The sequence below is a fragment of the Acanthochromis polyacanthus genome, chromosome 2 (assembly GCF_021347895.1).
Source record: "Acanthochromis polyacanthus isolate Apoly-LR-REF ecotype Palm Island chromosome 2, KAUST_Apoly_ChrSc, whole genome shotgun sequence".
Lineage (NCBI taxonomy): Eukaryota > Metazoa > Chordata > Actinopteri > Pomacentridae > Acanthochromis > Acanthochromis polyacanthus.
Genome location: NC_067114.1, coordinates 37004078 through 37016066, shown reverse-complemented (window position 1 = coordinate 37016066; position 11989 = coordinate 37004078). Strand labels below are relative to the sequence as shown.

The 11989-nt window shown below is 45.1% G+C and overlaps 2 protein-coding genes across 2 annotated transcripts; both read right to left on the bottom strand.

Annotated features, from left to right (window-relative positions):
• Positions 1 to 328: 328 nt before the first annotated feature.
• Positions 329 to 3697, bottom strand: LOC127532959 (mucin-2-like; the record flags this gene model as incomplete). Its single annotated transcript, XM_051944879.1, has 2 exons — positions 329 to 1261; positions 3395 to 3697. Coding segments are annotated over 2 exons (1236 nt in total), but the record flags the coding sequence as incomplete, so codon positions are not given.
• A 1275-nt stretch (positions 3698 to 4972) lies between these two features.
• On the bottom strand, positions 4973 to 9598 carry LOC127532958 (mucin-2-like; the record flags this gene model as incomplete). The annotated part of the gene is made up of 3 exons (XM_051944878.1): positions 7336 to 9598; positions 5525 to 6623; positions 4973 to 5050 (listed from the first exon to the last, which is right to left on the bottom strand). Coding segments are annotated over exons 1-3 (2559 nt in total), but the record flags the coding sequence as incomplete, so codon positions are not given.
• Positions 9599 to 11989: the final 2391 nt, after the last annotated feature.

Genomic DNA, 11989 nt, shown 5'->3' with positions numbered 1-11989 from the left:
TTCCCTCAGGGGTGGTTGTCTCAACAGACTTGGTTGTGGTTCCAACAGTAGTACTTGAAGGTGCTTGAGTAGTTGTGGTAGTCACAGAAGGTTTGGAGGTCACAACGGTGGATTCTTGGCTGGTCACTGTGATTTCTGGCACTGACGTAGTGGTTTCAACAACAGTTGTGGCTAAGGTTGTTGTAGGACCAGTGGTGACTGTCTTTGGAGCCGTTGTTGTCCCAACCTCGACTGTTGTTCCTTCAGGAGTGGTTGTCTCAATGGGCTTGGTTGTGGTTCCAACAGTAGTACTTGAAGGTGCTTGAGTAGTTGTGGTAGTCACAGAAGGTGTTGATGTCACAACAGTGGATTCTTGGCTGGTCACTGTGATTTCTGGCACTGACGTAGTGGTTTCAACAACAGTTGTGGTTAAGGTTGTTGTCGGACCAGTGGTGACTATCTTGGGAGGTTTTGTTGTCACAACCTGGACTGTTGTTCCTTCAGGGGTGGTTGTCTCAACAGACTTGGTTGTGGTTCCAACAGTAGTACTTGAAGGTGCTTGAGTAGTTGTGGTAGTCACAGAAGGTGTTGATGTCACAATGGTGGATTCTTGGCTGGTCACTGTGATTTCTGGCACTGACGTAGTGGTTTCAACAACAGTTGTGGTTAAGGTTGTTGTAGGACCAGTGGTGACTATCTTGGGAGGTTTTGTTGTCACAACCTGGATTGTTGTGTTTGTGGCTGGCTGTGTGGTTGCACTCGTTGTGTAAATAGTTGTACTGCCTGGTAGTGTCTGTGTTATAGGGGCAATAGCAGTTGTTCCTTGATGGGTGGTTGTCTCAATGGGCTTGGTTGTGGTTCCAACAGTAGTACTTGAAGGTGCTTGAGTAGTTGTGGTAGTCACAGAAGGTTTGGAGGTCACAACGGTGGATTCTTGGCTGGTCACTGTGATTTCTGGCACTGACGTAGTGGTTTCAACAACCGTTGTGGTTAAGGTTGTTGTAGGACCAGTGGTGACTGTCTTTGGAGCCGTTGTTGTCCCAACCTGGACTGTTGTTCCTTCAGGAGTGGTTGTCTCAATGGGCTTGGTTGTGGTTCCAACAGTAGTACTTGAAGGTGCCTGAGTAGTTGTGGTAGTCACAGAAGGTGTTGATGTCACAACAGTGGATTCTTGGCTGGTCACTGTGATTTCTGGCACTGACGTAGTGGTTTCAACAACAGTTGTGGTTAAGGTTGTTGTCGGACCAGTGGTGACTATCTTGGGAGGTTTTGTTGTCACAACCTGGACTGTTGTTCCCTCAGGGGTGGTTGTTTCAACAGACTTGGTTGTGGTTCCAACAGTAGTACTTGAAGGTGCTTGAGTAGTTGTGGTAGTCACAGAAGGTTTGGAGGTCACAACGGTGGATTCTTGGCTGGTCACTGTGATTTCTGGCACTGACGTAGTGGTTTCAACAACAGTTGTGGTTAAGGTTGTTGTAGGACCAGTGGTGACTGTCTTTGGAGCCGTTGTTGTCCCAACCTCGACTGTTGTTCCTTCAGGAGTGGTTGTCTCAATGGGCTTGGTTGTGGTTCCAACAGTAGTACTTGAAGGTGCTTGAGTAGTTGTGGTAGTCACAGAAGGTTTGGAGGTCACAACGGTGGATTCTTGGCTGGTCACTGTGATTTCTGGCACTGACGTAGTGGTTTCAACAACAGTTGTGGTTAAGGTTGTTGTAGGAGCAGTGGTGACTGTCTTTGGAGCCGTTGTTGTCCCAACCTGGACTGTTGTTCCTTCAGGAGTGGTTGTCTCAATGGGCTTGGTTGTGGTTCCAACAGTAGTACTTGAAGGTGCCTGAGTAGTTGTGGTAGTCACAGAAGGTGTTGATGTCACAACAGTGGATTCTTGGCTGGTCACTGTGATTTCTGGCACTGACGTAGTGGTTTCAACAACAGTTGTGGTTAAGGTTGTTGTCGGACCAGTGGTGACTATCTTGGGAGGTTTTGTTGTCACAACCTGGACTGTTGTTTCCTCAGGGGTGGTTGTTTCAACAGATTTGGTTGTGGTTCCAACAGTAGTACTTGAAGGTGCCTGAGTAGTTGTGGTAGTCACAGAAGGTGTTGATGTCACAACAGTGGATTCTTGGCTGGTCACTGTGATTTCTGGCACTGACGTAGTGGTTTCAACAACAGTTGTGGTTAAGGTTGTTGTCGGACCAGTGGTGACTATCTTGGGAGGTTTTGTTGTCACAACCTGGACTGTTGTTCCCTCAGGGGTGGTTGTCTCAACAGACTTGGTTGTGGTTCCAACAGTAGTACTTGAAGGTGCTTGAGTAGTTGTGGTAGTCACAGAAGGTTTGGAGGTCACAACGGTGGATTCTTGGCTGGTCACTGTGATTTCTGGCACTGACGTAGTGGTTTCAACAACAGTTGTGGTTAAGGTTGTTGTAGGACCAGTGGTGACTATCTTGGGAGGTTTTGTTGTCACAACCTGGACTGTTGTTCCCTCAGGGGTGGTTGTCTCAACAGACTTGGTTGTGGTTCCAACAGTAGTACTTGAAGGTGCTTGAGTAGTTGTGGTAGTCACAGAAGGTTTGGAGGTCACAACGGTGGATTCTTGGCTGGTCACTGTGATTTCTGGCACTGACGTAGTGGTTTCAACAACCGTTGTGGTTAAGGTTGTTGTAGGACCAGTGGTGACTGTCTTTGGAGCCGTTGTTGTCCCAACTTCGACTGTTGTTCCTTCAGGAGTGGTTGTCTCAATGGGCTTGGTTGTGGTTCCAACAGTAGTACTTGAAGGTGCCTGAGTAGTTGTGGTAGTCACAGAAGGTGTTGATGTCACAACAGTGGATTCTTGGCTGGTCACTGTGATTTCTGGCACTGACGTAGTGGTTTCAACAACAGTTGTGGTTAAGGTTGTTGTCGGACCAGTGGTGACTATCTTGGGAGGTTTTGTTGTCACAACCTGGACTGTTGTTCCCTTAGGGGTGGTTGTCTCAACAGACTTGGTTGTGGTTCCAACAGTAGTACTTGAAGGTGCTTGAGTAGTTGTGGTAGTCACAGAAGGTTTGGAGGTCACAACGGTGGATTCTTGGCTGGTCACTGTGATTTCTGGCACTGACGTAGTGGTTTCAACAACAGTTGTGGTTAAGGTTGTTGTAGGACCAGTGGTGACTGTCTTTGGAGGCGTTGTTGTCCCAACCTCGACTGTTGTTCCTTCAGGCGTGGTTGTCTCAATGGGCTTGGTTGTGGTTCCAACAGTAGTACTTGAAGGTGCCTGAGTTGTTGTGGTAGTCACAGAAGGTGTTGATGTCACAACAGTTGATTCTTGGCTGGTCACTGTGATTTCTGGCACTGACGTAGTGGTTTCAACAACAGTTGTGGTTAAGGTTGTTGTAGGAGCAGTGGTGACTATCTTTGGAGGTTTTGTTGTCACAACCTGGACTGTTGTTCCTTCAGGGGTGGTTGTCTCAACAGACTTGGTTGTGGTTCCAACAGTAGTACTTGAAGGTGCTTGAGTAGTTGTGGTAGTCACAGAAGGTTTGGAGGTCACAACGGTGGATTCTTGGCTGGTCACTGTGATTTCTGGCACTGACGTAGTGGTTTCAACAACCGTTGTGGTTAAGGTTGTTGTAGGACCAGTGGTGACTGTCTTTGGAGCCGTTGTTGTCCCAACTTCGACTGTTGTTCCTTCAGGAGTGGTTGTCTCAATGGGCTTGGTTGTGGTTCCAACAGTAGTACTTGAAGGTGCCTGAGTAGTTGTGGTAGTCACAGAAGGTGTTGATGTCACAACAGTGGATTCTTGGCTGGTCACTGTGATTTCTGGCACTGACGTAGTGGTTTCAACAACAGTTGTGGTTAAGGTTGTTGTCGGACCAGTGGTGACTATCTTGGGAGGTTTTGTTGTCACAACCTGGACTGTTGTTCCCTTAGGGGTGGTTGTCTCAACAGACTTGGTTGTGGTTCCAACAGTAGTACTTGAAGGTGCTTGAGTAGTTGTGGTAGTCACAGAAGGTTTGGAGGTCACAACGGTGGATTCTTGGCTGGTCACTGTGATTTCTGGCACTGACGTAGTGGTTTCAACAACAGTTGTGGTTAAGGTTGTTGTAGGACCAGTGGTGACTGTCTTTGGAGGCGTTGTTGTCCCAACCTCGACTGTTGTTCCTTCAGGAGTGGTTGTCTGAATGGGCTTGGTTGTGGTTCCAACAGTAGTACTTGAAGGTGCCTGAGTTGTTGTGGTAGTCACAGAAGGTGTTGATGTCACAACAGTGGATTCTTGGCTGGTCACTGTGATTTCTGGCACTGACGTAGTGGTTTCAACAACAGTTGTGGTTAAGGTTGTTGTAGGAGCAGTGGTGACTATCTTTGGAGGTTTTGTTGTCACAACCTGGACTGTTGTTCCTTCAGGGGTGGTTGTCTCAACAGACTTGGTTGTGGTTCCAACAGTAGTACTTGAAGGTGCTTGAGTAGTTGTGGTAGTCACAGAAGGTTTGGAGGTCACAACGGTGGATTCTTGGCTGGTCACTGTGATTTCTGGCACTGACGTAGTGGTTTCAACAACAGTTGTGGTTAAGGTTGTTGTAGGACCAGTGGTGACTGTCTTTGGAGCCGTTGTTGTCCCAACCTGGACTGTTGTTCCTTCAGGAGTGGTTGTCTCAATGGGCTTGGTTGTGGTTCCAACAGTAGTACTTGAAGGTGCCTGAGTAGTTGCGGTAGTCACAGAAGGTGTTGATGTCACAACAGTGGATTCTTGGCTGGTCACTGTGATTTCTGGCACTGACGTAGTGGTTTCAACAACAGTTGTGGTTAAGGTTGTTGTAGGACCAGTGGTGACTATCTTGGGAGGTTTTGTTGTCATAGCCTCGACTGTTCCTTCAGGGGTGGTTGTCTCAACAGGCTTGGTTGTGGTTCCAACAGTAGTACTTGAAGGTGCCTGAGTAGTTGTGGTAGTCACAGAAGGTGTTGATGTCACAACAGTGGATTCTTGGCTGGTCACTGTGATTTCTGGCACTGACGTCGTGGTTTCAACAACAGTTGTGGTTAAGGTTGTTGTCGGACCAGTGGTGACTATCTTGGGAGGTTTTGTTGTCACAACCTGGACTGTTGTTCCCTTAGGGGTGGTTGTCTCAACAGACTTGGTTGTGGTTCCAACAGTAGTACTTGAAGGTGCTTGAGTAGTTGTGGTAGTCACAGAAGGTTTGGAGGTCACAACGGTGGATTCTTGGCTGGTCACTGTGATTTCTGGCACTGACGTAGTGGTTTCAACAACAGTTGTGGTTAAGGTTGTTGTAGGACCAGTGGTGACTGTCTTTGGAGGCGTTGTTGTCCCAACCTCGACTGTTGTTCCTTCAGGAGTGGTTGTCTCAATGGGCTTGGTTGTGGTTCCAACAGTAGTACTTGAAGGTGCCTGAGTTGTTGTGGTAGTCACAGAAGGTGTTGATGTCACAACAGTTGATTCTCGGCTGGTCACTGTGATTTCTGGCACTGACGTAGTGGTTTCAACAACAGTTGTGGTTAAGGTTGTTGTAGGAGCAGTGGTGACTATCTTTGGAGGTTTTGTTGTCACAACCTGGACTGTTGTTCCTTCAGGGGTGGTTGTCTCAACAGACTTGGTTGTGGTTCCAACAGTAGTACTTGAAGGTGCTTGAGTAGTTGTGGTAGTCACAGAAGGTTTGGAGGTCACAACGGTGGATTCTTGGCTGGTCACTGTGATTTCTGGCACTGACGTAGTGGTTTCAACAACCGTTGTGGTTAAGGTTGTTGTAGGACCAGTGGTGACTGTCTTTGGAGCCGTTGTTGTCCCAACTTCGACTGTTGTTCCTTCAGGAGTGGTTGTCTCAATGGGCTTGGTTGTGGTTCCAACAGTAGTACTTGAAGGTGCCTGAGTAGTTGTGGTAGTCACAGAAGGTGTTGATGTCACAACAGTGGATTCTTGGCTGGTCACTGTGATTTCTGGCACTGACGTAGTGGTTTCAACAACAGTTGTGGTTAAGGTTGTTGTCGGACCAGTGGTGACTATCTTGGGAGGTTTTGTTGTCACAACCTGGACTGTTGTTCCCTTAGGGGTGGTTGTCTCAACAGACTTGGTTGTGGTTCCAACAGTAGTACTTGAAGGTGCTTGAGTAGTTGTGGTAGTCACAGAAGGTTTGGAGGTCACAACGGTGGATTCTTGGCTGGTCACTGTGATTTCTGGCACTGACGTAGTGGTTTCAACAACAGTTGTGGTTAAGGTTGTTGTAGGACCAGTGGTGACTGTCTTTGGAGGCGTTGTTGTCCCAACCTCGACTGTTGTTCCTTCAGGAGTGGTTGTCTCAATGGGCTTGGTTGTGGTTCCAACAGTAGTACTTGAAGGTGCCTGAGTTGTTGTGGTAGTCACAGAAGGTGTTGATGTCACAACAGTGGATTCTTGGCTGGTCACTGTGATTTCTGGCACTGACGTAGTGGTTTCAACAACAGTTGTGGTTAAGGTTGTTGTAGGAGCAGTGGTGACTATCTTTGGAGGTTTTGTTGTCACAACCTGGACTGTTGTTCCTTCAGGGATGGTTGTCTCAACAGACTTGGTTGTGGTTCCAACAGTAGTACTTGAAGGTGCTTGAGTAGTTGTGGTAGTCACAGAAGGTTTGGAGGTCACAACGGTGGATTCTTGGCTGGTCACTGTGATTCTGGCACTGACGTAGTGGTTTCAACAACAGTTGTGGTTAAGGTTGTTGTAGGACCAGTGGTGACTGTCTTTGGAGCCGTTGTTGTCCCAACCTGGACTGTTGTTCCTTCAGGAGTGGTTGTCTCAATGGGCTTGGTTGTGGTTCCAACAGTAGTACTTGAAGGTGCCTGAGTAGTTGCGGTAGTCACAGAAGGTGTTGATGTCACAACAGTGGATTCTTGGCTGGTCACTGTGATTTCTGGCACTGACGTAGTGGTTTCAACAACAGTTGTGGTTAAGGTTGTTGTAGGACCAGTGGTGACTATCTTGGGAGGTTTTGTTGTCACAGCCTCGACTGTTCCTTCAGGGGTGGTTGTCTCAACAGGCTTGGTTGTGGTTCCAACAGTAGTACTTGAAGGTGCCTGAGTAGTTGTGGTAGTCACAGAAGGTGTTGATGTCACAACAGTGGATTCTTGGCTGGTCACTGTGATTTCTGGCACTGACGTAGTGGTTTCAACAACAGTTGTGGTTAAGGTTGTTGTAGGACCAGTGGTGACTGTCTTTGGAGCCGTTGTTGTCCCAACCTGGACTGTTGTTCCTTCAGGAGTGGTTGTCTCAATGGGCTTGGTTGTGGTTCCAACAGTAGTACTTGAAGGTGCCTGAGTAGTTGTGGTAGTCACAGAAGGTGTTGATGTCACAACAGTGGATTCTGGCTGGTCACTGTGATTTCTGGTACTGACGTAGTGGTTTCAACAACAGTTGTGGTTAAGGTTGTTGTCGGACCAGTGGTGACTATCTTGGGAGGTTTTGTTGTCACAACCTGGATTGTTGTGTTTGTGGCTGGTTGTGTGGTTGCACTAGTTGTGTAAATAGTTGTACTGCCTGGTAGTGTCTGTGTTATAGGGGCAATAGCAGTTGTTCCTTGATGGGTGGTTGTCTCAATGGGCTTGGTTGTGGTTCCAACAGTAGTACTTGAAGGTGCCTGAGTAGTTGTGGTAGTCACAGAAGGTGTTGATGTCACAATGGTGGATTCTTGGCTGGTCACTGTGATTTCTGGCACTGACGTCGTGGTTTCAACAACAGTTGTGGTTAAGGTTGTTGTCGGACCAGTGGTGACTATCTTGGGAGGTTTTGTTGTCACAACCTGGACTGTTGTTCCTTCAGGAGTGGTCGTCTCAACAAGTTTCGTTGTGGTTCCAACAGTAGTACTTGAAGATGCCTGAATAGTTGTGGTAGTCACAGAAGGTGTTGATGTCACAACAGTGGATTCTTGGCTGGTCACTGTGATTTCTGGCACTGACGTAGTGGTTTCAACAACAGTTGTGGTTAAGGTTGTTGTAGGACCAGTGGTGACTGTCTTTGGAACCGTTGTTGTCCCAACCTCGACTGTTGTTCCTTCAGGAGTGGTTGTCTCAATGGGCTTGGTTGTGGTTCCAGCAGTAGTACTTGAAGGTGCCTGAGTAGTTGTGGTAGTCACAGAAGGTGTTGATGTCACAACAGTGGATTCTTGGCTGGTCACTGTGATTTCTGGCACTGACGTAGTGGTTTCAACAACAGTTGTGGTTAAGGTTGTTGTTGGACCAGTGGTGACTATCTTGGGAGGTTTTGTTGTCACAACCTGGATTGTTGTGTTTGTGACTGGTTGTGTGGTTGCACTAGTTGTGTAAATAGTTGTACTGCCTGGTAGTGTCTGTGTTATAGGGGCAATAGCAGTTGTTCCTTGATGGGTGGTTGTCTCAGTGGGCTTGGTTGTGGTTCCAACAGTAGTACTTGAAGGTGCCTGAGTAGTTGTGGTAGTCACAGAAGGTGTTGATGTCACAATGGTGGATTCTTGGCTGGTCACTGTGATTTCTGGCACTGACGTAGTGGTTTCAACAACAGTTGTGGTTAAGGTTGTTATAGGACCAGTGGTGACTATCTTGGGAGGTTTTGTTGTCACAACCTGGACTGTTGTTCCTTCAGGAGTGGTTGTCTCAACAAGTTTCGTTGTGGTTCCAACAGTAGTACTTGAAGATGCCTGAATAGTTGTGGTAGTCACAGAAGGTTTGGATGTCACAACAGTGGATTCTTGGCTGGTCACTGTGATTTCTGGCACTGATGTAGTGGTTTCAGGAACATTCATGGTTGAGGTCTTTATTGGTCCCGTGGTAACCACTGTCAGAGGTTCAGAGGTCGAGGTTTTGTGCTCCGTAGGAGTTGTTGTGGTTGCAATTGTGGTTTTCAGTGGTAATGTTGTGCCTACATGAAATAAAAATCAGACATCTTGTCTAAGTAAGTAAAATGTACAACAATCAATCAACTATCAATTCTGATGCAACATTTTAGGTTTCTTTACCTGAAGTTGTTACCCCCCGACTGTGCTAAATGTAAAAGGTATCGTTGTCGGCCAATGGTAGTTGATGTTGAGCAGGGTAGACGATCCTCGTCACATTTCCATTGGCCCCGCACTGAGCTGTAATGCAGTTTCCTAGCCCATCGGTTGTGTTGTAGATGGTTTGCCCATAGTTGTATGTTTTTCCTTCAACCGTGCATGTACAAGCTGCAGATTGAGATGATCAACTTTTAATTGTACCAGCACCCCATGTGACAAACTAGTCTACCATAGCAGTCTTGAGTTTTCAGTGACTCTTCTCGCTCTTAATTTTTTTTGTTGAAGAAACTCATTATTGTGTCAGAAAAGCTAATAAATGTAGTTGAACTGTACCAATTCTGTTCTGATGAATGTTCAGAGATACAACCAGACGCTTGCCAGAAGCTTGTTGATTGCTACCAAATGTGCCTAGATGAAGTGAAAATGACTAAGGGAATCTTAACCAACAATACCATCACTGTGTGTGTAATTTTGACCCAGCAGTTTTATTTTCATATTTCCAAAAGTCTGATAATAAATTCATGACAGACAACATTCATGACATGTTGTTCATGTGATAAAAACACATCTGCTTCAAAAAATCCATCATAGAAAATTACAAGTTCCAGCAGTTTCTGAAGCCTCAAGACTGCCATGATTTATACTCACACAAATGACACAAACAACCACAGACACACACAGAGACACACACAGACACACACACACACACAGGCAGTACACATATTCGCCATCACCCCATAATTCCAGTCACTGAATAAACATGTTTCTGTTTTGTTTGTTTTTGTTTACAAGGTTCATGCCTTGGAATGGCTTAGTTTTCAGTCTACATTGTTGCTTCATTTGGAGTTCCTGGGTCAAAGCAGGAAGATTTTAATGTTATTGCTGATCAGCATATATGTGCATACTTGTTCACATAAATATATAAATAAATTAACATAAACACAGTCAGTGTAAAGGTGTACTTACAATTTACATCGTAGCTGCATGTTATTCCAGAGATTGTACAGGAGCTTTAAAAGAAAAGGACACTACGGTCATTTCAAGATCTCTGTAGTGGGGCAAATATTTTTTTCACAGCACTCTATCTATGATGTTGTGGCTATGAGAGAATCTGTCTGCAATAAAGTGATATTGCAAAGGGGTGTACTTACTCGTGATGTATACTGTATGTAATATTTTTTGTATAGTTCCGTTTTGTTATACTCCAAATTTCTAATTTATTTATTAAATAAAAAATAAAATAAAATAAAAATATTTAGTATCTATAGCAGCCATGTCAGGACGATCCATATAACAAAATACATACTGCCATTTATTGAATAACCTCACAGACAGCATGGCAGCACAGTCTATGTCAAAGCAGGCTCTGTTATAGAAGCTACCTTCCAGTCAGATACCAACAACATAGAAGTGCTGACAGTTGAACTCAGCAGTGCTGTTGTGACACTGTTGGTAACTGCTGTAAGTTACCAACAGCAGACTTCAACTTTCCACAACCTGTCCCTCTTAAGCATGATGAGTCGCAGACCATCACAGGCAATTTCAGCAGCCATAGTGGTCAGTGGGGCTACAGGGACAGTGATAAGGGAGGAAGCTTTAGAGAAATGGATTGATAGCAGCCAACAAAGCCTTATCCATAACCCAAGCTTCTCTCATCCTTAAACATTGTCCACTGGCAAACTAGTTAAGGAAGTCATCATGCCAACACAGTACTCTTCAAAAGGTGCTTTAATTACAGACGGCAGATTAGAATGGATCCACCAAAGAGTTGGAACAGGAGGTGAAATGAATAAGACCAAAAGCTCAGAGTGACAACATATTTGTCAAACTGGTCAAGAAGAGAGCTCATACCACGAGGATGCAGAGAGGAATACATATCTGGTCCTTTCAAATAAAATAGCTAAGGAGTAAGTCCACCATGTTTGAAGCTGACCCCTTCTCTACAGAGACATAAATTAGAGCCATGAAAGATATATCCAAAGAACACCCAAAAACATGGCACTCCCTCACTAAGTCAACTGATATTTCCAAGTGCAGTAAGAAAGCAGGGTCAACGATTGGGAAGTTTCATGGAGATCTGAAAGCTGTTCCCTGCCAGCCCAAAGCTACTGCACATCAAAAAAAAAAGGTGCACATCAATTACTCTTGAATGGCAGAAGCGGAGTCAACTCTCAAACTAAGACCAAATTGGATTGCATGAAATACAGAAGAGACCAAGGTTTCACAAGACCATTTACTTCAGAAGAGCAAGAAGCAGGCATCTCTCCCCTCAAACCAGGCAAGACAATGTGTTTAGACAATATTGCACCGAGCAGATGAAGAACATGTTAAGTGCTACTTGCACTCAGTAACAACTGTTCGAAAATTTGAAGACTTCCCAATATCTGGAAGAAAGCCCATTTCACTGCTGAAGCCAGGGAAAGATCTATCATTTCCTAAGAGCTACAGGCCAATCTTTCTTCTCAGCCACACCTACAAGCTCTCCAAAAACATTAGCCTCATTAAGTTAGTCCTGTCATAGATGTACACCTCATCCCAGAGCAGGCCCCAGCGAAGTCCATAACCAGCCAAGCACTCAACCTCACTTAGCACGTAAGAAAGGTTTTGAGAACAGAATAGTAACTGTTGTGTTTGTTGACCTCTGTCAACTAACACGTCACTTTTAAATCCAATATAACTTTAAATATGTCACTTTTAAATCCAACAGAAAAATTGTTGGGATATTTTAAAGAGAAAGTTTGAGGCGACACAACCCCTCCAGGAAAGACGAGGTTAAAAAAATGGTCTCTCAAGAATGACAAAACATCTCTCCAAAAATGTTATATTCTTTATGTGGAGAAAGATTTAGCCTGTCATTTCAAATAAGACAGACAGGCATGGTGCTGAAATAAATTAAACACTGAAAGGAAGACTTAGTTTTGTTCCATATAGTTCCTTCTGTTTGGCCTGGACTTTTAATATGGTGAATTGAAACTCTAGTTTTTAATTATATTAAGAGAAAATTCTGTTCAACTTAAAGGCAA